Source organism: Manacus candei, unplaced genomic scaffold, assembly GCF_025592945.1.
Source record: "Manacus candei isolate 608988 ecotype Guabito, Panama unplaced genomic scaffold, ASM2559294v1 h1tg000014l, whole genome shotgun sequence".
Lineage (NCBI taxonomy): Eukaryota > Metazoa > Chordata > Aves > Passeriformes > Pipridae > Manacus > Manacus candei.
This window is the reverse complement of record NW_026138062.1, coordinates 54,354,861-54,380,855: the sequence shown is the minus strand read 5'-3', so window position 1 is coordinate 54,380,855 and position 25,995 is coordinate 54,354,861. Positions and strand designations below refer to the sequence as shown.

At 45.8% G+C, this 25,995-nt stretch overlaps 3 protein-coding genes across 5 annotated transcripts in view; 2 read left to right on the top strand and 1 right to left on the bottom strand.

Moving 5' to 3' along the window:
• Positions 1–12,945, top strand: part of CASR (calcium sensing receptor) — a 75,078-nt gene extending 62,133 nt beyond the window's left edge. For both annotated transcript variants that reach the window (XM_051779470.1, XM_051779469.1), the window contains exons 5-7: positions 3,016–3,246; positions 6,790–6,913; positions 9,649–12,945. In XM_051779470.1, the coding sequence (XP_051635430.1) occupies positions 3,016–3,246; positions 6,790–6,913; positions 9,649–11,099 (1,806 nt within the window). In that variant the 3' untranslated portion in view covers positions 11,100–12,945. The remainder of the gene's footprint in view (positions 1–3,015; positions 3,247–6,789; positions 6,914–9,648) is intronic.
• A 2,177-nt stretch (positions 12,946–15,122) lies between these two features.
• Positions 15,123–20,397, top strand: LOC127468087 (cystatin-B-like). The gene is made up of 3 exons (XM_051780896.1): positions 15,123–15,264; positions 19,104–19,205; positions 19,605–20,397. The coding sequence occupies exons 1-3, from the start codon at positions 15,199–15,201 to the stop codon at positions 19,731–19,733; spliced, it is 297 nt and encodes a 98-aa protein (XP_051636856.1). The 5' UTR covers positions 15,123–15,198; the 3' UTR covers positions 19,734–20,397.
• Positions 20,398–20,492: 95 nt separating this feature from the next.
• LOC127468088 (cystatin-A-like) lies at positions 20,493–25,120 on the bottom strand. Of its 2 annotated transcripts, none has more exons than XM_051780897.1 (3): positions 24,936–25,120; positions 23,094–23,195; positions 20,493–20,830 (listed from the first exon to the last, which is right to left on the bottom strand). In XM_051780897.1, the coding sequence occupies exons 1-3, from the start codon at positions 24,999–25,001 to the stop codon at positions 20,702–20,704; spliced, it is 297 nt and encodes a 98-aa protein (XP_051636857.1). In that variant the 5' UTR covers positions 25,002–25,120; the 3' UTR covers positions 20,493–20,701. The 2 variants fall into 2 exon arrangements, with proteins under 2 accessions (XP_051636857.1, XP_051636858.1); XM_051780898.1 differs by lacking the exon at positions 24,936–25,120 and adding an exon at positions 24,468–24,904.
• Between the last annotated feature and the right edge of the window lie 875 nt (positions 25,121–25,995).

Below are 25,995 nucleotides of genomic sequence, written 5' to 3'. Positions count from 1 at the left end.
TTAATGTTATACAATTAAATAAACAAACAAATGCATCCAGGGAATCCAGAAGTTTCTTCACCATTCATCCTGCTGACCCTAAGACCAGCAAGTGTCCTGCTGCTGCAGTTGGCCAAGAGAGGCAGGACTTGAACAGAAGAATCTTCAAAAAGGTTTTTGCAAGATGGTCTCCTCGTATGTAGCAACAAAAGAAGGGAAAGATCCTTCCTGTCTATACAGGTAGCAGTCAGCCCAGCAGTGATATCCAGTCCAGATATCCTGGTGGCACCCAGCAGGGTGCTACAGTGCTGCGTGAGAGTGCAATGCTGAGTTGGAGTGAGGAGAAACACGGCATTCCGCTCAATGTTATGACCCAACTGACAGCTACAGCTGTCACCTTGTGGAAGGTGCTAGGAATGCAGCTTCCCTTCTTGGTACCTACACTGCTGACGGACAAGGTTCCTGATAACATGTCCAAGATTGCAGCCCCAGTGCAGGTGAGGCCAAAGTGAGATGATGCAGTACAAGACAGCACTGTGGATCTGCAAACTCTGTCACCCACTCTGACCTCAGAGCTGCCTCTGCTCTGTTCTCACTGTTCCCTGATGGAGCTCGGCAAGTAACATCTTCCTGAGTACCCCTCCGGAATGAGGAGGATGAGAAGGGAGCAGTGTCCTGTTTCCTTCCCCAGATTAGGCAGTGCCTCTGCTCTTCAAAGCAAGGTGCCAGTGCAGAGCACATTCTTTTGCTCTGTCCATCAGAGGGACAGGTCCTGGCTCTTCAGTGAGATCATTCCAGCTGCACTCCTTAAAGGTGAGCTGGTCTGCAGAGAAGGGCCACTGGGAATAAGAAGACAGAAGAAATACTGCCTTCGCTGTCTCTCCCGTTATTCAAAGTCTGAATGCTGTGGCAATATTTTGATATCCCTCCATCAGCATCACACAAGCTGAAAAGGTATTGCCAGCCACATCCTGTGTAATACTACCATGATATTTCCAGACTCTCTCAGGCTGGCATTGATATAGGCAATTAGAGGAGGGTATCTCTGTAGCTCTGGGGATTTTAGCTTGAGATAAGAGGATCCCAAAAGGAAACAGAGAAAAATGAGACAATTTAGCAAAACTGACAGGAATTAATGAAGTGATTCAGTTCCCCCATCCCTGTGTTTCCAGGTGAAAAGGATTCATCAAATGGTATTATCTGTTCTATGTCCGTGCAGTGAAGAGGGCTCTGCATGCCCAGACAAATTGATTTCATTTTGGTTTTTTCTTATATTTTACCTCCCAGAATTGTAAGTTTGGGCATTCGCAGGTGAAAGAGAGTGGAGTGGGCTTATAAGCTGTTGCAGTCAGTAGAACCACAGCAGCAACTACGCCACAGTGGTCTAGAAGCAACTGAGAGCCAAGTGCCCTCAGAATCACCTCATCTTTCTACAGATCAGCTCTGCAGAGAAAATAGCAGAGAACATCCACAAAATGAGGGGGGCTGTGGGTAGAAATCTGATAAGTGCACAAAGCAGCAACTAACTTTTGAAGAAAAATATGATGTGGATGAATTGTATCACAGTTGCCAGCACAGGCTTTCTTTCACGCTACAATTTCTTAGGTTTACCTGTCAGGTTATCTAGATCCTGAATTTTGCAACTACAGTTGTCCCTGGGATTAACTGATTTTGTCCACGGCATACTGGTTGACAGCCTGCTGAACGTGAGCCAGCAGTGTGCCCATGTGGCCAAGAAGGCCAATGGCATCCTGGTCTGTATCAGCAATAGTGTGGCTGGCAGGACCAGGGAATGATTGTACTCAGCCCCAGTGAAGCCACACCTTGAATCCTGTGTTCAGTTTTGGACCCCTCATTAAAAAAAAGACATTGAGGTGTTGGAGCAAGTCCAGAGAAGGGCAATGGAGCTGGAGAAGAGTCTGGAACACAAGTCTTATGAGGCACAGCTGAGGGAACTGGGGGTGTTTAGCCTGAAGAAAAGGAGGCTCAGGGAGACCTTAATGCTCTGTACAACTGAATGAAAGGATGTTGTGGTGAGAAGGGGGTTGGGCTTTTCTCCCAGGTAACAAGTAACAGGATGAGAGTAAATGGCCTCAAGCTGTGCCCGGGAGGTTTAGCCTGAATATTAGGAAAAGTTTCTTCACTGAAAGGGTGGTCAGGCATTGGAATAAGGTGTCCAGGGAAGTGGTGAAATCACCATCCCTTGGAAGAGTTCCAAAACTGTGTGGATGTGGCACTTGCATATATGGTTTAGTGGTGAACAGAGTAGTTCTGTGTTAACAGTTGAACTTGATGATTTTAGTGGTATTTTCCAACCATAACGATCCTATGATTCTATATGACAGTTTAAGGCACGAGGTTAAAATTACAGGAGTGTACTCCTGGGGACAGGCAGAATGTGATTACTTGAAATTACACAACCAGGAGACAGGAGCCAAAAAAAAAAAGTGGTATGAATTCTCCAGGCCTGTCATGTGGAGAATGAGCTTGATTTGTTGTTTTTTTACTGCAGTGCATTTGGCTTGAGGTTTTTCAATCAAAAGTCAAGTTTGAGTTGTTTCTCAAGCATTCCTGTTTCTGAGTGATTGATCATTCAGAGACGAGAGATGTCAAGTGGGAGTATTTATGCAGAGTGTTTGCAAGAGCAGGGTGAGAGGGATGCATGGGTGACTGAAACACATCAGAGGCTGCTGCCGCTTCTCTGACACTCACAAAAAGCTATGGGCTTGCAGAGGTGGCTCAGAGGGACTGAAGAAGAATGATAAATGGATGTTGGGGTAGCATCAGGAAGTGTTACAGATGGGTTGATGACCTCCCTGGGGGTCATGATACCTTGTGTTGTCTACAAGGTTTGTACAGGCTCTCTGTGTGCATGTGACATCCATGAGGGAAAGCCTCCTACTGCTGTGATTAAATGATTCCTAAGAGATTAAGGACTGTAGTAAAGCCATTCTTCCCATTTCTGTCCCCCCAGCAGATGTGTGCTGTGGTAGGTTGAAACACACAGGCGTTCAGTGTCTCTCTGTTTCTCTCTAGGTTCTCAAGCATCTGCGACACTTAAATTTCACCAATAACATGGGGGAGCAAGTGGATTTTGATGAGTTTGGGGACCTGGTAGGAAATTACTCAATAATCAATTGGCATCTCTCTCCGGAGGATGGCTCAGTCGTCTTTGAAGAGGTTGGGCACTACAACGTTTATGCCAAGAAAGGGGAGAGGCTCTTTATCAATGAAAACAAGATCCTGTGGGGTGGATTCTCTAAGGAGGTAAGTGCTTAAATCCTCCCAGCAATGCTTCCTAAGTTTCCAGAAGCTGAAATTTGAACTAACCCTGCACACTCCTCGTATTATGGCTCCATGTCTCATTAAAAGATCCGTTCATCTTATTGTATACATGGGCTCTGCTGTAGTCTTTTACATACTTGTTAATATACTTCTGGAAATAATGGGCAGCTGTTCCTCCCCTCCTGTACATTTTAGAGCCTGAGTATTAATGATTTAAATAATGTCTTTTTTTCCTGGCCCAAATAGATAGAATGGAATTTTGCAGCACTGTTTCAACAGAAATTATTACCCCAGTCTGGTTGTTGACTAAGTCAAGTTTTCCTGAGCTTAGTAGTTTTATTGCTGAAAACAGCCTTCTCTTTCACTCCCAGTATCTCTTCTTGCTCCTGCATACATTCATAACTCTTTCTGCTGGCTTCACCCACCAAATCACAGAGCCTTCCTCACACCCTTGCAAACCAAACAGAGCAAGCCCTGTCAATCTGCCTGGGTTAACTTGGTGCTCAAATAGTGGGAGACACCAGCACCTGCTGCCTTTTTTTGTAATCTACCTGAAGGTGCTTCTGCAGTCTCAGAAGTAGAGATCTCAAGATGTAGTGATTGATTTTAGTCAGGGCTTAATCCTTCTCCACTTTCTTGCATATGTTAGATCTTTTCAGCATAACTATTGTCATTAGCACCCAGGCTGTGTCTTACCCACGTGATGGAAACATGGTACAGAGATCTCCAGACAAGAGCCAGGTGAGCTGCTGTCGCAGCTGGCAGCAGCCCACTCCAGCCTAGGCAGAAACCCTGGCTCCCAGAGAGGATACTGAGCAGGTTTGTGGTGTTGGAGGGGACACAGAGAGCGGAGCATTAGCTCAGAACTGTCACTGACAGGCCCTGCTGTAATGTTTAGATGTCTTAAATCAGCACCTGATCAATGAATAAGGCAATTCACTTCCAGGTGATTATTCACACTGGCTGCCGGATCAGGTAAATGTTTCTGCATTTTAGCTACACTTGCCTAATACACTTAACACCATCAGTTAAGCCTTACATTTACTCCAGGTACCCCAGCTTCACTCTTGGATCAAATCCATGAACTCTCAAGGAGGCATGAATTGAGCAGAGTGTAATATCACAGAAATACTGAGATCAGGCTTTTCTAAACCCAGCTGGAGTCTCTGAGCACAAACTATAAGTGGAATTTTAAACCCCCTGATATTCTAACCCCTCCTTCTGATTGTTGCAAATGGAACTTACACTTTTCCCAACAGTTAGGATTTTATTGTTTTTTACTTAAACTGAGTAATTGTGTTCTCTTGGTTTAAATTTCTCCAAAAGTGCAATATTTATATTCATTATCTGTTGTGAACTGTTAAAAATTTGACAGGATGGTGCTGAGTGTAAGCCAGGGCAGGTAAATTTTGTGCATCAGAGGGGTTTGTGATTTCTATGTTTTCTGCAGCCTTTTTTTCATTTTATAGAGTTTTAATTTCTTCCAGATGAAAGACTCTGCTCAGAGGCAGTAGCCAATACTTCACTCACTGAAGCTTCTGTACCTCTTGTCATTCTCAAAAAAAGATTAAATGTGGGTAATTTTAACACAGGAACTTCACCATTGGGCAGACTTGCAAAAGAACAGGTTGAAGAGTAGGTAAGATAGATAGATTCATTTTGGCAGAACTTGATAAAATTCCCCACAGAATACTTAAGAATGCAGCCAAAGCAATCACAAAAGTACTAGCAATTCATCTTTGAGAAATGTGGAGGATGGGTGATGTCTCAAAGGATTAGAGGAGAGTAATCGTAATACCTGTTTTTAAAGCAGATATGGGAGAGCTGAGGGAATTACACAATTGAGCTGAGCTTCAGTAACCTAAAAGGCTTGATAAAAAAAAATTAAACAGTTTATAAACACTTAGAGGATAATAAACTGATAAGAACAAGCCAACATATATTTGTCAAGATAAAATCATGTCAAACCAATTTAATTTTCCTCCTTGCAAGCTCAGTCAACTTAGTAGATAATGGGGAAGCAGCACGTGACTTCAGTCAGGCCTTTGATTCAGGCCTGTTCAAAATCACCACTGGCAGCCTAAAGAAAGACAGTCTAGACTGATGAAGTCCTCTTGATGGATGCACTACCTGCTGAAGTACTGTCTCAAGGAATGTGTATACTGTATTAATAGCAATAGGCATTAACAACAAAGAGTGCTTCACAGGGGGAGCTGCAGGGATTTGCCCTGGATTTGTGTCTGTCCAATTAATGATGCAATCCTGATCAACAGCTTAGAAATAGCATTCCCAAACTGTGCTGCAGCTACATTTCAGAGGCAACAGTGACTGCTCTCACCTGAGCCACAAAATGGTCATCTCCACATAGGAGTGGCCATTACTGAGGGCTTGCTTACCCTGTGGCTGAGGTCAGTGTCTGTACACAAGCAATTTCCAAACTGCCTAAGTGCATCCACACAGGAGGTTCCTAGAGATCAGCAGGTTGGCAGCATTTAGGTAAACCAGCAGTAAACTTCCAAAAAGGTGAATGGAGGCTTCCACACAGAACAGCCCTTAGGCATGTACAGATCATGTTATTTTGCTACCAGTGGAAATTGTGGGTTTTTAGTTCCCTGAGCTGAGAAAGCCATGTCCTATGTCAACTCTCTTTCCTTAACTTAGTTGGGAAAAGGTGAACTCAACCACAGGTCATGCTTCTGTGTGAAAAATGCTCCAGCTTCCATTTATTATGCTGAACTCCTTGTGTCAGTGTACTTTAGACATGCAGCGAGTGTGCGCGTTCAACTGCTTGCTGCCAGGACATGACCATGCCCAGGGGGGTTCACATACAGCATAAATGCACAGCCAGCAGGTGACAAGCTCATCATTTGCAGCAGCAGAAGTCTTTGGATCTGTATATAGCTGATGATTTGCATCTTTAGATGCTCAGTTCTTAAAACAGGGCCTTTTTTTTTACTTTTCTTTCATATGAAAACTCCTCTTGTTTAGTTAATTTACTGAGGTATTTTTGTTTGTTTCTGCGTTCGGGGGGGTCTCCAGGAGAACAGGAGGAACTGGATTTCAAAAAACTGTTTTAATTTCCATAAATTATTAGTAGATAAAATGTAATATATGGAATTGGGGATCAGTAGTCAGAGTTTCTCATTTCCATCTATATCAAATTCCCGTCCATAGAGGTCGATTGTCTTCTCTTTTAACAATCTAATGACTGTTTTCTGGTATGTCTATCATGGTCATATACCAGTTTGCAATGCCCACAACACCATAGAGATTACAAAGATCTGCTGATCTTCCCTACCATCCCTTGGTATGTTCTCTCAGAGAAACCTCACTGCAGTGGGTCGGGGAAGGACTGTTGTGCGAAACGTGTCTGTTCAGCAGGGGGAGAGGTGAGCAGTGGAGGCTCTCCATCCAGCACACCAGTCAAGCAATAACACCCTTGGAGGAAGCCTAAGGTCTTGAGTAGAAAGGCTGCCTGTGGGCCATTGCCCCCATTAACCTTCTTTGTGCTCTTTTTCCTTTCAGGTGCCTTTCTCTAACTGCAGCAGGGACTGCCTGCCAGGCACAAGGAAGGGAATTATTGAGGGAGAGCCCACCTGCTGCTTCGAGTGCGTGGACTGCCCAGATGGGGAGTACAGTGATGAAACAGGTAATACCCACAGAGCTGCTTTGGGGGTTGCAGAGGACAGTGTGAGCCCTCTGGGCATCACTCACAGTTGTCCTGAAATCGCTTCCCTGCAGGGCTGAGCTGGTGGTTGCCTTGCCAGGAGGCTTCACAAAAAGTCTGGAGAGACTTCTGGCCAGCTTAGAGGAGTTGAGTCCAATGGTCCTCAGGTGCTGTCTTCTGCTAAGCCTGCTTGTACCTAATGCTCTGCACTGGGAAAATTAAGGCAGAGAACTTGAAAAACAACTTGCAAATAGGAAGCGTCTCAGACACAAGCCTTCAGCCACAACTAAACTCCATTACACTGTAGCAGTAGCTTTTGTTCTTCCAAAAACCTATGGGAAGGAGACATTCCCAAACCTAAACCTAAATTCTGTAGTTGTCTGTCTACCTCCATCTTTTTCTCATGTTGTCAGGGTTTTATTTCATGCTTTACAAAGAAATAAAATCCATTACATCTCTGACTTCACGAGCAGAGAGGAGTATTTCCCTTTATGGAGTCACCAGCCACAGCTTCTGTTGATCACACCTGTGGACATCTCTGTTGCTGGTTTCACTGGGAGATTGGACCAAGCCACTCAGGTTCTGAAGTGGAGGGAAGATATAACCTCAGTTTTATAAATGGTTAAAAGGTTTTGAATTTCCAACACCGTTAGTGCTCCCTCAGTGTTGGACATCCCCAGGGTAATGAAGACAAATAAATTCTTTCAGAACAGCAGTCCCCTCCACACTGCAGAGCACTCAGGATTTCCTCACACGTTCTGCTGTACAGTGGTCCCAGCAAACACTGCAAAACTGAACAAGTGTTCATTGAGAGAATATAATTTGTGTCCTATCAGACAGGAATGAAAACTTTTTAGCATGAACATATAGTACTACAGGATTCTTGAAGTAGCACTTTCAGATTAAATAGAAGTAATTCTGGTCATGTGTAATAGGGATATTTTTATGGTTTTCCACATGATTTTGGGAGCTACCTCTGCTGAAATTTATGAGGCTGAGAGGGCAGCTGCCTTCTGACTCCACAGTTTCCTGCTGCAATTTCAGCTGACAGTAATGGTCTTTCTTTCCTGTGCTTGCCAGTTTTATAGGCATAGAGAACAGTTTTACAACCAGTCTCATCCAGCTGAGACAGCAATGCTACCAGAAGAAGCAATCTGCCCTCTCCCAGCTGTTTGGTCCCACCATTTTTCTGGGAGCAGTGCTGGTACTCCTGCAACCATAGAGCGAGTTAGATCAGGTCTCTGGTCTTTCTGAAAACAAACTCTTGGCAGGCTTTTTCCAGCTAGAACAAGAAGCTGTATGCCCTCTAGAGCTCACACAAAGGAGGTGGCAGGAATGAGCAGCCTTAGGGGAGGAGAGAGATTCTGGTTTACTCCCTTCAGTGGCAACATGGTCGCTAAGCCACCACAAGACAGCAGTGAAAGCACATCTTTGGGATGTGTTGCTGATAGCTGCCCCTATTAGAGGGGTAGAGGCAGCTGAATTCCCCATTATGTGAAGTTCACTCTGCCTTGCCTGCAGTTTGCAATAGGCTTCCAGGATAAAAGGCACAGGCTGAATGGATGTAAATGAAATGACGTGGTGATGAGAGCTTCTGACTGAGCTTTTGCATCTAGTGCCAGGTTTTCACATGAACAGCTTAGGTGAGGCAAAGAGTCCTTAGGAAAGTAATATCATATCAGGTCATGGATGCTCCCTCCAACCATGCCTTAAGAATAAGAGTGCTTGAAAACCTCTGCCCGCATTAGCTGGGCATTTCTGACTTTCTCATTAACATTAATCTCTGCTCTGGAAGCTGTGGTCTGAGTCTAGGTCTGTTCAGGTGGAAAGCTCAGAGAGAGGTTGCTGCTAAAAGGAGTTTCTGAATGTTTGTTCCCAGAACTCAATGCAGCCCCTTGCTATCGTGCTGGGATCCCAAAGGAGGAGGTAAGTTGAGACCTCCAGCTCTCTGCTCTCAACCCCCTTCCATGCCTTCAAAGGAGTCATGACCCTCCCTGCTGCAGCACAAGAACAATTTGGGTCAAAAAAGACGAGCAGAAGCAGCAGGTCCTTGTCTTTTGATCATGCCAACCACTGGCACTTTCTAGGACACTTCCTAGGTGTGGGGAGAGCGATATGATTAAGACACATCTTTCCCTGATATTCCAACATGAAATGAGAGTGTGCTGGGAATCAAGGGCATTGCCTGCCTTCAGGGAAGAGCAGTTTAAACACTAAGACTTGCCCCTATGGAATATGAAATAGGTTCTCAAAGCATTTAAGGAGGCAAGCACGTTTTTAATTTTCTCTGTAATAGAGAAAGGCAGGATGTTTGAATGATGATAAAACTGTGAGAGGTATGAAGACGGATAGAAGTAGATGGTAAAAATGAAGGAACAAGGAAGAGGGAGGAACAAAGTCTGTGTAACAGCTGATAGCAATTGAAGTTTGCAAAGTTTTGCCAGGAAATAGATTACAAAAGCATGAGTGCAGGGGCAGGACTTTTTTTAAGCTGGAACTAAGCATGCTTCATGTTTTGCTGTATAGCCCATGGGAGGTTGGTTGTTTCACTGTTAAACACTCCAGACACCAACATAGGATCCTGGGGATCTGCAGCCATGAGTGGAAGACCTCATGTATTGAAGATGAAGGCCGGTGTGTAGCTGCCATATATGTCACCCCACATTTCAACCTCTCATTCTGACAAACCTTTCCTCTTCTTGTCCATTCTTTTCCAGATGCAAGTGCCTGTGACAAATGCCCTGAGGATTACTGGTCCAATGAGAACCATACGTCCTGCATCCCTAAGCAGATAGAGTTTCTGGCCTGGACTGAGCCCTTTGGGATTGCTCTGACTCTCTTTGCTGTCCTGGGAATTTTCCTGACTTCTTTTGTTCTGGGAGTCTTCACCAAATTTCGCAACACACCCATTGTCAAAGCAACAAACCGGGAGCTGTCCTACCTCCTCCTCTTTTCCTTGCTCTGCTGCTTCTCCAGCTCATTATTCTTCATTGGTGAGCCCCAGAACTGGACTTGCCGTTTGCGACAGCCAGCTTTTGGCATCAGCTTTGTCCTCTGCATCTCTTGCATCCTGGTGAAAACCAACCGTGTCCTGCTCGTCTTCGAGGCGAAGATTCCCACGAGCCTCCACCGAAAGTGGTGGGGCCTCAACCTCCAGTTCCTCCTGGTCTTCTTATGCACATTTGTGCAGATTGTCATCTGTGTGATTTGGCTCTACACAGCCCCACCATCCAGTTACCGAAACCATGAACTGGAGGATGAGATTATCTTCATTACCTGCCATGAAGGCTCCCTGATGGCCCTTGGCTTCCTCATTGGCTACACCTGCCTACTGGCAGCCATCTGTTTCTTCTTCGCCTTCAAGTCTCGAAAGCTGCCTGAGAATTTTAACGAGGCCAAGTTCATCACCTTCAGCATGCTGATATTCTTCATTGTTTGGATTTCCTTCATCCCTGCTTACGCCAGCACATACGGCAAGTTTGTCTCTGCTGTGGAGGTGATTGCGATACTGGCTGCCAGCTTTGGGCTCCTGGCCTGCATCTTCTTCAACAAAGTCTACATCATCCTCTTCAAGCCCTCCCGCAACACAATCGAGGAGGTGCGCTGCAGCACAGCTGCCCACGCTTTCAAAGTGGCTGCCAGGGCCACACTGAGACGGAGCAACGTGTCCCGCAAGCGCTCCAACAGCCTGGGGGGCTCCACCGGCTCCACCCCTTCCTCCTCCATCAGCAGCAAGAGCAACCATGAGGATCCTTTTCCTCTACCAGCCTCTGCCGAGCGGCAGCGCCAGCAGCAGCGTGGGTGCAAGCAAAAAGTCAGCTTCGGGAGTGGTACAGTCACCCTGTCACTGAGCTTCGAGGAGCCGCAGAAGAACGCCATGGCCAACAGGAATGCCAAGCGCAGGAACTCGCTGGAGGCTCAGAACAGCGACGACAGCCTGATGCGGCACCGGGCCCTGCTTCCTCTGCAGATCAACGAGCCCCTCGGCGCTGAGTCCAGCTTCCAGGCGGCTTCCAGCCCAGAGACCAGCTCGCAGGAGTCAGTGGCGGGAGACAACAAAGAAGAGGTACCAAGCCCTGAGGCAGAGCCTTCCCTGCAATCGGCTAACTCCCGAAATTTTATAGGCACTGGAGGTGGCTCTGTGACAGAGAACACGATACATTCCTAACGAAAGAAGATTGTGAAAAGCACACGAGCCCCCAAGAGGAACTTGCTCACCTCTTGCTTCTGAATGGGAAAGACAACAGACACACCCCTGTTACACAGCCCCACCACACCTTACTGTTAGCATCAGCAGGGTAACACATGTGCCTCCAGAGGAAGGACTGTGTCTGGGGTGCCTTGGACTGAATTTGCATTTGCTCTCTTGAAACCAGGACGTCTCAGAAGGACAAGTGAAGATCGCCTCTGGTGGGGCTTAAGCAGAAATCTGCATGCTGCCTTGCCTCCATAAGCTTTTCCTGCCAGACTGCAACTCAGCTGACTATGGGAGGCATTAGGCAATTCCACTATACCCTGCTTTTACATTTATGTATAATATTCCTCTTTCCCACTATGTATAATATTTCCTCTTTATCCAGTATATGTGATCTGTAACCATGTGCATCAGGACTCCCAGCTCTACAAAAGCAAGGTACACGGTTTCACTTCAGGAAAGCACAGTCATGGGGAAAATAAAAAAGCCCCCAGCATCCTACATGCTGTGTACAGCCAAGGGTGTGAACATGTAAAGTATTTAATGTGACAGAGCGCCATGCTATTTATATTTAGTAATGTCCCAGTCTCTCCTTTCTGCCCAACAAGAAATATTAGACAATACTCTCCATAGACTCCATTGCACTAGACCAAGCTACTAGGTTCCTACTGGTTTCCTCCAGCTGGGGTACCTTTACCTCCAGCCTGCCTGCTTTGGTGGAGGGGGAGAACAGCTTGTAAATCCCCCCCAGCAACGTTGTGAGAGCACAATGAGATGTATCCATGATTGATTATGTTGCTAGTAGTTGTATGCTTAACAAAGAGTTGCTTCTGTACTATCCCACATGGCATACATGGCTAACCCTTTCACACCTTAGTCAGTGTTGTACTTTGCTGTATTAATCTGCCTCACACCTACACAGAGCATTGCACTAGTCCTGGCGGTACTGCTGGGCCTGATACAAAGCAAATGAAACAAGGAGAAATGGAGGAGTGAGGGATGGAGAAGTAGCCCCCAGAAGGGGTAGTATGATCACCAGAATGGGTGAACATCTGAAGTGTGTGTGCTGGTAGATGACTGAATGAGGAAGACATACAAGTCTGGGCTCTGGGACATGCACCAAGACAAATGGACAGACTGCATATGTTTTTTGGCACCTATAGGCCATCTGCTAGGTTATTTCCCATCTTGAAGAGAGGGCATCTAGAACAAGAAGGGTGAACTGTACCTAAAGAAAAACAGTAAGGACTTCAGCAGAGAGCATAGCAGAACTTCATTACTCTTGTCCCACTCCCCTTAAAGCAAACATAAATGCTTCTGGTTTTGCAAGGCATGCCTGGTTTTTCTTGATCCATACTGAAGTAAGAGAGTCATTAGAAGAGACATTTGTTGCAGCCTGATGAGAGAAAAAGCACCCCTGGACAGCCTGGCAGAAAGGGCTAGGGTTACATTGCAGAATTTATTTCCCTCTTCCCATATTCCATGTGCAAGAACAAGCTTTTGGAAGTTGTCAGTACCCTCCCTCATCAAACATCAAGATAATCTAGACCACTATGGAAAGGTAGATGGATCTGCAGCTCAGTGTGAGCAGAGACAAAAGGACTGTGTGTGAATGTGTTGGAGAAAACATCACAATTCTCTTGTTACTGTTTTTGCTTGGTTGTTCTTTTGCCAGGGCAGGCAAATAAAACTTACAGGTGACATTACTGCATAAAACCTTTGTTTTGCCACCTCCACTTGTTGTTGATAAGGAAGGGGAGTTCTTGACTTAGGAAGACCAAAGTGCAAATCCAGAAAGCTCAAGTGGCATACTATTCAGACAAGTTATTTTAACCCTTTTGTTGATCTGTTACATCCCCCTTGGAGTGGGCTCACATTTTAATTACATCACGTAAGAACCAATCCAACTTTAATTGTAAGGCTTGCAAATTGCAATATTTGATTAAATCTGTGGCAGAGCTGGTTAAAAAAAAAAAGAAAAGAAAAGAGTGAGTTTGAAAACACAAATTCTTGTAGCCAAAAGTTTTGGAAACCACATTCTATCCCTGTACCCAGTGAGATCTGAGAGCTGTTTCTAAAACCCAGGATCTTTCTCCAGGCTTGTGACTGTGGCTTCTAGCCTCAGTTTAGAGTACAGAATTGACACCCATGATGTCCTGAGCCTAAATGCATGAAAGTGGATGAGCACTAGATGGCAGAAAGGGCTAAAAAAAGTGCTTTGATTATGGTTCACACTTCCAAAAAGTTCTAGTAGCCAAGTAGTTTTAGTGCTAGTGGACCAAACCCAGCACAGTAGCCCTTGAAGTGAAGCTGACAGCATTGAAACATATAAGAGCTTAATGAATGAAATGAAAATGACACAGGATACAAACCAGAGATTATGCATGAATACACACATGTGAGAAACAGAAAGTCACCATGGGCTGCCCTGTTTGGAGAGCACTATTCACTAGCTATACACACAGTAGATAATATTGATATTTGGGTACTTTTCATTCTTTGTGTGCTTTTCATTCTTTACATTAACTTAAAAGGAATTTATACGCTGGCACACAATGAGTTTCCAACAGCTGCCATAATTTTTTAGTGCTGACCAGCCAGGCTATATTTGCTGGGAAAGCCCCATCCACCCTCATTGCAGTCCTACCTGGAGCTCTAGGCCTCCATCTCCACACGCTGCCCGAGAGCTGCTGCTGCAGCCGATGGCAGTGACGCACACTCTGGGCACAAGGGAAATTCAGTAAAAAGGGACCCCTTCAGGAAGGCAATTTGCAACCAGACCCTTTCCCCATGCATGGAGAAGGGGATATGTTCTTATCTTGCCAAGTTCAGGAGGAAGTCTGGTCAGACAGATGCCCAAAAGCCTGTTGGTGTGTCACACACTGACAAAGACAAGGTGAGGAACATCCTTCTGTTGAAAGGTCAATACTGAGAATCTCCATTGGCATGTCCTGCCAGAAGATGCTGATATGGATGGCTGCCCCATCCCACCTACCATGGCTCAAAAACCCGCTGGAAAGCATGCCCCAGTGTGGTGTTTCCTGAACCATTTTTTAGTAAAGCAACAACAGAGTGGATCATCTCTGTGGAGGGATTTCCATCAGCAAATTCGGCTGATGGGCTGGGAATCATCCCAGCAAAGAGCCTGATCCTGCATCCCCAGTCTCCTCACAAACTCGGCAGAGCTCTGCCTGCCCAAAGCTGCAGCAGAGCCCTTTTTTAATAGCTGATACCAGGGGAAAGAAACCTTCTTGCCCAGTCTGGTTCATGCTTCTCACCATGTACTCCCTGTGAGTCCAGGAGCTCCATTCAGTTTCTAATATCTGTTGCCATTAAATTTAGGGTTATATTGACCAAATTTACAAAGGGATGCTGCAAAGTGGGAGAAGGAAGGTAGGTGCTTATTGTTTTCCCAAGGAGTCTGGATGTTTAAACTGTAGGGACTGTAAAGACTGTTAAGACCTGAACATTCAGCCTGAAATCTCCCCAGGGGATTTCTCAGAACTGGATAATTCACCACCGCCTCGGTTTGCTGGCCGAGGAAAGGCAAAATCAGCCTGAGAGAGGGAACAATGAGCATGGTGAACGAGGGAGTCCTGAAAATGGAATTTTCCACGCGGCTACCGAGAATGTGCCACTGCTGGAAAAGGCGACACTCAGGAAAGGAAAAACGCATCAGCTGACGGCAGCCCTGTCCTCACGCAGGACTGTCACAGGGGCGCCGCCCGGTGAGGACAGGCTGCCTCCGTTCCGTCAAGGGAGCAGAATAAATTCTGCCGGCAGCTTTTATTGCAGTTGCTGCTTTTAGCTGTTTTTCTCTTTAACGGGCTGTCGGGCCGCAATCCCCGCGCCGAGCTCGGAGAGCGCCGGTCCCGCCGGGCTGCGCTGAACCGCCCCGGCCCGGGCGCTGCCGGGCCCGGACCCCCCACCCGCCACCGCCTCGCCCCGCGGAGCCCCGGCCGCGGGTTCGAGCCCCGGCACCGCCCCCGGGCCCGCCCCGGGCCCGCCCCGCCGGCAGCCGCGGCCCACCCGCGGTGGAGGATCGGGGCGGCAGCAGCCGAGCGGTGCCACCATGTTGTGCGGGGGTGTCTCGGCGGTCCGTCCCGCCACCGACGAGACGCAGCAGATCGTGCAGGAGGTGAGCGGCCGGGGCGAGCCCCGGGAGGGACCCGCGGGCCCGGGAGAGGGGGTCTCGTCCCGGTGCAGGGTCTGTCGGGGGGCCGGGGGTGTGCTCGGACATCGCTCTGCGCGGGGACACCGCCGGCAACCCCCCCCAGTGTAAAAGCCGTAGGGAATTGGGAATGCACGGAGCAGTCTCCGGCTCCCGGAACCCTCCCTGCTCCCTCCTGGCCTGGCGTGGCTCGGTTGACTCCAGAGGAACTGTGGGCAGGGCAGAGTGCGCAGGGAGGGCCGGGATGCTGCCGGCTCCGGCCCTGGAAGTGCGGGAGATGGGCTGCGGCCACCGGGAAACCCAAAGTGTGCCCTGTCCTGAGCTCGAGGAAGGAGCTGACATGGTTCTTACAAGGTCTAAACCTTGTGCTTACGTTTGGTTTTTGTTTTGTGTTTGGTGTTTTGTTTGGTTTTTTTTTAGTTTAGTTTGGGGTTTGTTTTTGGGGGGAGGGAGTTGCTTGGTTGGGTTTTTTTTGTTTTGGGTTTGCTTGGGGTTTTTTGGGGGGCGTGGGGAGAATCGGGAAATAAGCAAGAAAACTTACTCGCTGCTTCTGCTATTCCCCAACACAGAATTCAGCTCCAAGCACTGCCAGCTCCAAATCCTGATACTGTATTACTTACAGTAACTTAATTTACTGCTCATGTGTTAATGGAGCACATACTTTTACTCTAAAAATGCCAATGTACAGCTAAGTTTCATGGTCCAGTTTCTGTAATGGATGGCATGTGGCAATCTAGTAAGGAAAGATGAAGGGCAAGCTCCATCTTCTTATGCTCCTTGTCAATGTCCCGGGTTTGTTCCCCAGGCTGTAGCAGTTCCTAAACACCTACAGAGCATCCAAAGGCACAGCAGTCATTGAAACTATCATTTAACTTGTACAATCTAATGATTATTTGCTATAAAAAAAGAGACAGTTTGCAGTAGTAAGTACATTATTGAGAATTGATGAGAGAGTCACACTTAATGCTTTGACTTGAAAAGGCCTACATATCATGTTAAAATTTATGCAAATATGCAATTAATGTTGCACGTGGTCTTAAAACTAGTTTTGAAATCCTGACTGTCTGGCAGACTGCAGTGGTTTGATAATCCAGAAATAAAGAGTGTGAAAATAAACCCCTCTTGGATTCAGAAGTGGACAGAATTAACTAAAAATCTGGCATTTTCATTTAAATCATATAAATACTTCAGAGTTTGTCCAGCTTGTTTTGACTGCCAGTTTAAATTATTTAATGAAATACAAGTGGAAAGACCGAAAACTGAAACTTGCTAACGCAATCATATCCTCATCTGGACAGACTGTGGAGAAAACATTAGTTTTGTTTAATCTAGGTAGACTTCTTAAATCGTTTTGGTTTTTTAAAGTCAAATCTTTGTGGAGATTTATTAGAGCCTGCCAGTTTGCTTGCCATAAAAATATTTCCTCTTCCTGCTTTTCCAGTTCTTGCCTTCATTGCACTGTTTCGTAAGAATCCTTGTGATGACTGAATGTCGTTCAGTTTTGTGACCCTGGCAAGTACTGCTGCTCGCCCAGAGCAGGTACAGTGTGGCACAGGACAGGACAGCTTCCTTCAGCAGTGTCTGGCTTAGGAGTCCCATAGGAACTGCCTCTCCACATCAAGGATTTCCACCCAGGCCTGTTCAGCCTTTGGCTTCTCACTGATAACTGTGGCAGAGGTTCTTCAGGGTGATTTAGAACCATCTGATTTTTAGTAGCTGTGCTAAGCAAACCGGCTGTGCAGAGCAGTGAAGAGCCTTCATGGCCTGATAATTTTCAGTCCTGTGATTGAATCACAGATTATTTGGGTGGGAAGGGACTGCATCTGCTGCCTGAGCACAGGGTGAGCAGCCCCAGGCTGCTCTGAGCTTTGTCCAGTCAGGTCTTGAAAACCTCCAAGGATGAAAATGCCACAGCTTCTCTGGTCACTCCTGCTGTACTGCAGGAGTGTCCTCAGGGGAGAAGTTTTTCCTTATATCCAGTCTGAACCTCCAGTTTCAATTTATGACCATTGCGTCTCATTCTTCTGCCATCTCTCCTCAGTAAAGAGCCTGACTTCTTACAGGTACTGGAAAGTTTACCTTAAAGCCTTCTCTCTCCAGGCTGAGCAATCACATTTTCTTCCTCTCCTCACAGCATGAGTGCTCCAGCCATCTGAGCTCATGGAATGCTCCGCTGAGCTCACTACAGTTTATTGACATCCTTCTTGTGTTGGAGACCCAAAACTGGACACATTATTCCAAATGTTCTCTAAAAATGCCAAGGAAAGGGCAGCGATTGCTTGCTTCCCTTCTGGCTGGGCTCCTGGCTGATGCTCAGTAGTATGCTCTTACCTTTGTTACCACCACGACACAGTGCTGGCTTGTGTCCCCCAGGACCCCCACATCCACACTGAGATCGTGAACTGCCAAGGTGGGCTGATACCAACCCTTTTGGAGACTATTTGTGTTTGGGATCTCCCTCTCCATACTGAATCAGAGTGCTCATTTGTCACATGCTGTGGTGAGTCACTGCCACTATAACACCCTGACAAGCTGGCAGCTGCATGTGACTCTGAGCTGCCTGCATTCATGGAGCCCAGTGTTCAGCTTGCTGGTGGAAGTACAAAATGTGCTGAGCTGGGGCAATTTTGAGACCTCAGAAACCAACCTTGCACAATGCCTAGGGTTGTTAAAGGAGCACGAGACAGGATAAGGTCAGTGGGATACTTATACCCTGCTGCTTAAAATTTGTAAAAGTAGCTCTAGTGATGAAAACTGAAACCACTTGCTCCACCCTGTGACTCAGGGGAAGGGGAGGAAGTAGGACTGCCCAATGCTTTCTGGGGCTGTGCCCCTCATTGCATCTTAGCTTTGAATTCCATATGGCAAAAAAACAACTAGAAAAGTGTCCAAACATCATCATCTTGCTATCTTCCTGTTCATAGCCTGGAAGAAGCTTAGAGATATGGCCTCTGAGATAAGATGAAAAGTATGTTCACAGCTCCCGGGGACAGGATGGTTACTGGAATGGCACCAGAGTTTGGTCCTGTGCCTTCAGGGTGCTGGACAGGTGGAAGAACATACCATGTTGCAGGAATTGTTTCTGTTCCTACTTCACCTAGAGCACTGGAGCAGTGGCAAGTTGGCACTCGTTTTTCTCCAGAGAAGCAGGTGAGTGGGATTAATGCAGGAAAGCAGATGCATTTATTCCCCTTGAATTTAGGAAGGGGAGGTACAGGATATAGCTAGAAAATCTGCTTGCTGCTGGTACTGTTGCACTGGGAGTGGAGGGAGGACTACACAATGAGGCCATGCACGAGGTCTGGCTTGGGTAGAACTGCACTTGCAGCAAGCACTCCAGGACAACTCATCTTGCCCTGGTAAGCAAAGGCTGAAATTTCTTTCCTGACCAAGAATTTACCATATAGCCACGATATTCTAGACAGCCAAGCATGGGAGAGAAGAGCTGCAACTCACAGGAGTTCATGCCTCCCTCTAGGGTATTCAACAAGTCATTCTGATTTCTTGAGCACTGATTTGCATTTTGAAAACATTATAGACTTCAGCAGATGTTGGAAGAATTGTCAAATAAGTGTTGTGCAGACTTGGTGTCAGTCTGTGGCAGCTGACTCACACCACATTTGGCTTTGCCACCTCCCTAGATTACTGCTCCTGCTCTAACCCAAAACTTAACATGATGCATTTGGATATTTTAATAATGTGGGAAATCAGGAACTCCTGGGAATTCAGCAGCAGTGACCTGTAGGCCTTAAGTCCTAAAAACTTGAATCTTGCATCAGTCTTAAATAACCTATTGTTTTCTTAAGGTGAAATCTCAGCTAGAAGAAAAAGAAGGAAAAACCTTTGATGTCTTCACTGCAGTGGAGTTTAAAACTCAGACGGTTGCTGGAACAAACTACTTCATCAAGGTAGAGGGCACTGGGACTTTTTTTTTTAATCAATGTGTTTAATCTTTGGAATGGTGGAATTTTTCCATTACTTGACTAGGGAAGAATGCTTACAATTTGGCCTTGATAAGAAATTGTGCATTAAAATAAATAAATAAATAAATCCACCTCTCAGCCCCTTTCCCTGACTGTGTGAAATAGAGAAATATTCTTACTTTCATTTTCATGGGAGGATTAGGTGATATTTCCACAAAAATAATGGCTCCCAGTCTGGTTTAAAACAAGACCACACCTTCTGAGGTGATGGTTTTCCTTACTGCCTATCTGCTTCCCAATCCTGAACACACACCAGTCTACACCATCCCTCCTGCTGAAGGCTGTTCTCACTCCATGGATCTCACTGGGTTTCGTGCTTTGCAGGTCCATGTTGGCAATGATGAGTTCATGCACCTGCGGGTGTTCAAGAGCCTTCCCCAGGAGAACAAGCCGCTGAGCCTCCACAGTTACCAGGGCAGCAAGACGAAGCACGATGAACTGGCTTATTTCTAGCAAGCTTATCTTGTCCATTTTCCTAATGGTTTCTTACGTGCATTTTCTATAGGCTGAGAAATGTTGATTCCTGTGCCAACAAAGGAGGGAAAAAGGTGTCTTTTTTTAACGTAATGGTGGGAAAAAATTATTTCTTTCTGTCATTCCTTTCCTGTGCAGTCTGTAAATTTGAGAGTCATACAGCTGTCCTATTACCTGCACTAATGCAAACACAACTTTAGTTGCAACTTAACTTGGACTTCAGTCCTGTTTGTGGGCTTCCTTGGTCTGGAAATCAGAAGGGGAGTGACACTAGTACTTGTGTATTTGTAGCAAGAAGCAAGAGGAAAGCCTGTCTTTTCTGTGCTGTTTTGCAGCTGTGAATACATGTGTAGCTTTAAACTGTACTATGTATTTTATTGGCAAAGACATGAAGAGAGACTTGAGCTGAAACAATTTTGCAGGGAAGGGATAGAGGGTCACAGTACTTAGAAACAAACATTCCCTTGGTAATCATGTTCATCCTCTTGCAGCAGTAGCGTGTAATGTCCCATAGAGGGTGTGTAAGTATAAAAAACCAAACCAGCTTGCTTATGTTCTCAGTCCTATGGAAAAGTCCTGAAAAGGAACTTATGCTGGACAAGCATTTCTGTATTAATAACAATAAATATTTCTTTTGACTTGACATGGCATATTTGACTGGTACTTCAGTGCTCTCTTTACTGCTTTTCAGTATTAGTTATTATCTTGCTCTGGGGTTTTTTTCCACGTGTTTTTTATATTCCAGATAACCTTATGCTTATTCTATGCCTTAATTAGAAATACTTTATTTTAATCTGATGAGAGACCAGATAACAAGAAAGACTTCTGCAGGTATATCAGCAGAAAAGGAAAATAAGGACAATAGTTTGCAAAACTTATTTTATTTACTGTCACGGGCAGAACCCCCACACAACTTGCAGAAGTGAGGCACAGTTTCTCATTGTCTCTCAGAAGTAGGTCAGGGGATCATCTCTGGTTTTGCCAGTCTGAAAACTGACAAGGCTGGGACCTTCGTTCTCATGAGGAAGACTCTGAAACACCTTTAAGTGGGCATATGTGGCATCAGAAACTTGGACCTAAAAACCAAGAGCAGGAAAGTGAGGAGCATGGGTTCAAAGCAGGTTCAAACAAAAGGATGCTCTTTAATGTTCTTGAAAGAATATCTTTGCCCAGGAGCTTAATTTTAGATACATCTTCATTTTTACTTCAACAGCTCTTAAACAAGTCTGGATAGTAACCAGTGTCCGAAACTGTCTACACCTGTCTAAACCTTGAGGTTCAGGTGAAGGGAAAGTGAGCAGGACTGCTTGGGGGTGGAAGCATCAGAAGGCACAACAAGAGAAAGGTTTTGGGTGTGTCCTGTTTCAGTCATCAAGATGCCAGCACACCAGCACACAGCTTCTTGGCACATTGAGGGTGGGAGACAAGAGACAATGAAGAAATCTTAATGAATCAGGGGTGGGACAAGATGCAGAGACAGTGTCACCTACTAGAGGATACGGAAAGATCTATCCAAAACTAGCACATGGTCCTGAGAAACAATGACAACCTGAAAGCCAGGAGCCTTTGTCTGCAGAGTTACTCTAAACTGCTCAGTGCCTGAATGGGCAGCCTGACACATCTTGGTGTTTGTGGGCGTGCATGTGCGTGCCTGAAATAAATACTTTTTCAAAGAAATTCACCTTCCCCTCCAGAAAGTCCTCACATAAGACTTGGTAGGAAGCTGTATCATTTCATTCATACAGCCAAGCACAACAGGCACTAAACTCACCTTTTGTGAGGTACATGGAAAGTTTAACGCCTTAGGCACTGTTTTTACATGCTTTCTGGTGGCTGCAATGTAGCACTATGTTTGTCTTGGTCTGGATTACATATCAGCTACATGTCTGCTGGTAACACATTAGTGATGTGGAAGATTCAGAAATACAAAAGAATGAATCTTGTGACAGAGCTTGTTCCAGTTACTGCTAAAATGAGTAACTGTTTCCCATCACAGGTAAAGTTGGAAAGAAAAGACAAATCATGTTTTCAGTGTTACAGGTGGATTTCTTCCAAGTTCAGTTACTTGTCAGTCTTCATTTCTGAGTAGTTTGGTCATGAGACGTAGCAGGGACAGCAGACAAGTATTTTACATTGCCCAGGTAAGCAATAAGATGGCCCTAAGGGAAGAAATGCAACTGGGCATGACTTCTAGCTGTACCTGTAATCTGTATTCTTCAGTTTTGTCCACCAAGTGAAAGCACATTTCACAGGAGCAAGGGAATGGTAAACATCGTTCATGTAGGTAAGACTAGCCACAGAAGAGGTAGTCTGTCAGTACAGTCCCCTGAGCACAAATAACTGATAAGAGTTATTTTAAAAAAACGCACCTGGGAAAGAAGATGTTTGGCACTGTCTGTCCTTCCTGTCATCAACTAAATATGAGAAGCGTAGAGCAAGTGCTCACCACATCTCTCTGCAGAATTACTCTCCCACAAGTGCTACCAGACAATTTCTTTCCTAAAACGATTCCGACCCTTGTCAGGGGAGCGTGTCCCACCAGGCACATGTCCCCACACACGTGGGGTTTGAGAGACAGCAGTCCCATGCCATGTGTGTTCTGCTCCAGAAGGCCAGCCTGCTGCTCAGCAGTGCTTGCTGGCCTTCAGATGCAAACCACACCCAGCAAGTTCTTCCGTGCTACTTCACAGAAAGCAGCTCACAGACGTGCGCAAGGTTTTCTAGTAGAGGATGAATGGTGCTCTCAGAGGGATCTAAACTAAGCAGGACTGGTTTTTCCTCCACAGCAGAGAGAGGGTTTGGAAAATACAGAATGAACCAGCAGGCAGGCAGTACTGATGCAGCACGTGATGCGTAACCAAAACATCAACACACCTGCTTGCTTGCAAAACTAGTCAGCAGACTATGAGATGCTTGCCCTGCATTACAAAATGGTCTTTAACTCTCCATCTGATCTTCAGTCTGACTTCAAATTCAGCATAGTAAACACAACAGGAGGTCACAGACACAAGAGGAAAGCTACTTTGCTTTGAAGGGAAACAGGAGAGCAGAATTACAACTTGTTTAAATCATCAAGTTGGTAAGTCTTTGAATGAGATTATCCTGAGAAACTTACCAGTCCCATCTGAAGAAGCCTAGTGCATGTTTTTGAGGTTTTTCTACTCCTCTTCTACGGTAGTGCCAAACAGCACCTGGAGATAGTCCCCAACTCTATTAATCATATCATACTCACATAGATGTTTTTCTACTACATCTGCTTCTCTTTCCAGCTCTAAGCGACTCTACAAGTCACCTATATTGTTTAACAGCAAAGCACTCCCTCTTATAATATATACAAACCTTAATAAAGTAGATTGTCCCAGCAACCACTTGAGTCCTATACGCTATGGCTGCAAACATGGCACAGTTCCTGTTTTCCTTGCTTTCAAATTGTGGCTTCACCTGTAGAAAGAAAGGGGAAAGTGACTGGCAGGTTCATATTTCAGCTTTTCATTCACATATATCACACATACCCCCTTAGCGAAATAAATCCAGAAACCCCACTCTAAATTAATTTACACCAAGACCTCCAGCCTCTTTCCTAGCAGTGCCTCCAGCATTCTTTAAAATCCTGTTAGAATTAGACTTCCTAGCTGATTTCCCCTAACTCAAAGGTGTCCAGCTGAACTGCCTGTCCCCTGCTCAGTATAGCAGAAACTGCTACTTGCTGCCCTTTGAATTCCATGTCAAAGGAGATAGCCTGCAGTGGTGCACGGGGTTGTTGTGACCCAAGTGCAAGACCCAGCACTTTGCCTTGTTAAACCTCACATAGTTGACCCCAGCCAATCAATCCACCTGTCCAGATCCCTCTGCAGAGCCTTCCTGACCTCCAGTAGATCAACACTTCCACTCAGCTTGGTGTCATCTGCAAACTGACTGAGGGTGCCCTCGATCCCTTTGTCTGGATCATCAATAAAGATATTAAACAGGACTGGCCCCAACACTGAGCCCTGGGGAACCCCGTTAGTGACCAGCCACCAACTGGATGTAACTCCATGTACCACCACTCTCTGGACCCAGCCATCCTGAAAGATTTTCACCCAATGAACAGTGCACCTGTCCAAGCCATGGGCTGCCAGCTCCTCCAGGATAATACTGTGGGAAATGGTGTCAAAGGCTCCAGGTAGACAACATCCACAGCCTTTCCCTCATCCACTAGGCAGGTCACCCTGACATAGTAAGAGATCAGGTTGGTCAAGCAGGACCTGCCTTACCTAAACCCTTGCTGGCTGGGCCTGATCCCCTGGTTATTCTGTACATGCTGTGAGCCTTGCACACCAGGCACAGGGAGTGTGCAGCAGTATCGACCAACGCCTTCAGCCACACCACTTCCTAGTTTTCTTTCCTCAAGGAGGGCCTATGTTATACTTTGTGCAGTTGCCAAAGGGAGAAGAGCTCATCTTTCAGAGCCTTGAGGGTGAAGGTAGGTGGGTGGAAACATGAGATGGGAGACACAAAAGGAGTTTTCCCATGCTATGTTGTTCCCTTTGCATTCCTAAGGATGCACTTTATACTTGTTTTAAAAAGAGCTGGTGCACTGCAGGACGTTAGAAGTTCTGCAGAGCTGCTTCTCATAGCTGCTTCCAGGACAGGATCACTGCCTGTAACCAACTACTTGGCAACTGGGCTCACTGGCCTGCCTTTTGCCAAGCTCACCTTGCCCCACGGACTCACCAGCAGGCCCTGCATCACAGCTGTCAGCCTAGAAAACAATGCCAGCAGAGAACACACTGTTTAAAAATAGCTTTCTCCTGAATACATAATTTTTTAGTCCATACTAGTATGTGGTTTGTCCTATCCACATCCTTTAGTGAGGAATTGTTTCTACCAGGTACAACCTTCTCCCTTCAAATAGCCACCTCTCCTCTCTTTTCAAACAAGCCCCTTCAGTGCTGGCATAGCAGAGCTGGGCTTTGAACTACATGTGAACATTCACTGAAGGTAGCCAGTACTATCCCTGGCTATGGACAATGAGGAGATAGAGAAAAAACTGGCAGTCAAGGGGATTCCCATTTTCTGTACAAGGTTTTTCAGTTTAAACCCTGCTTTGGTATCAACACCTGGTCTCCCAGCCTTCACACAACCTTCTGCACTCAGCTCTTTGCACATAGAGACTTCATTTATAGACAGGGTGCAACTCACCTGGTTAACAATATGCTGGATTTCTGGAGTAGCAGCCTTGGTGTCAGATAACCCCCCGGTCATCATAGTGGCAGATGCCTTCTCTGAAATGACTGGTGGTTCTGAAATGGATGATTCTGAAAAGGGAAGTTTAGCAGAGTCTGAGCAGAGTCACCAGGCATCTCATATATATACATAAACATGTGTCATGGGATCATGTGACCTGCAACACATGGAGCCTACCATTACTAAACTGGTGAAGGAGACAAATGGGGAAAATGGAGAAAAAGCAATGTAATACACTGATAATAATAAATGTAAAAAAGCACTTCAGAAATCCTAAGAGTGTATAGTCTTCAGGTCAATGAGAAAAGCAAACATCAGCCTCTAGCCACCTACATCTCAAGACAGTTGGTTTTGACTGCAACTGGAACCTCTTGCCTCCCCACCCACGTGCAGATGACTGGTCTGTGCACTTAGGAAATGGATCAAAGTCACACCCAGTATTTCCCAATACCATTCAAGACCAGAATATAGCATGCAGTAGCTTCCATACTGCAGGTCCTGTTTAACTTGGCATTTTATTACCTCAGTATCCTTCCCAACGCAAAAGAAGAGCAGATTGCATCTTATCTTCAGTGACTTGACTTCCCTCTGCCTAACCAGAAAGGTTTCAACTTCAGGTAAGTACGGCAAGTAAGTTATTTCTGCTTTTTTCCCATCAGAAGCAGAAGCTCTAGAGCTGCATTCAGGCAATACATAATAACAACTGAATATACAGTAACATTTACATTTCAACTCAAACCCGAGTGCCAATTGCTGGGAGACAAAGTACCATCCCTCTTGCTAGAGGAGCAGTGTGTGCACAATTGCTGTCCTAATGCCAAGGTACACTGCTGAAACAGGCAACATGCAGAATAGATAGTCAGAAGGATTAATTCCCAGTTACAGACACATGGCACAGTCACATTCATGACCATATATGAATGGAAAAAGCTCCAAACCTACTAGTCCCCTATTAGGGATGACTAAGAAGTGTTACCAGCCCTCCTAGGTAAGGGAGAACTAACACTTCCAGACC

Coding starts and splice junctions, on each gene's coding strand:
- LOC127468087 (XM_051780896.1), top strand. CDS start 15,199: ATGTTGTGCGGGGGTGTCTCGGCGGTCCGTCCCGCCACCGACGAGACG. Junction 15,265..19,103: donor CGCAGCAGATCGTGCAGGAG/GTGAGCGGCCGG, acceptor TGTTTTCTTAAG/GTGAAATCTCAGCTAGAAGA. Junction 19,206..19,604: donor GAACAAACTACTTCATCAAG/GTAGAGGGCACT, acceptor CGTGCTTTGCAG/GTCCATGTTGGCAATGATGA.
- LOC127468088 (XM_051780897.1), bottom strand. CDS start 25,001: ATGATGACCGGGGGGTTATCTGACACCAAGGCTGCTACTCCAGAAATC. Junction 23,196..24,935: donor TCCAGCATATTGTTAACCAG/GTGAGTTGCACC, acceptor TTCTTTCTACAG/GTGAAGCCACAATTTGAAAG. Junction 20,831..23,093: donor GGACAATCTACTTTATTAAG/GTTTGTATATAT, acceptor CTTGGTTTTTAG/GTCCAAGTTTCTGATGCCAC.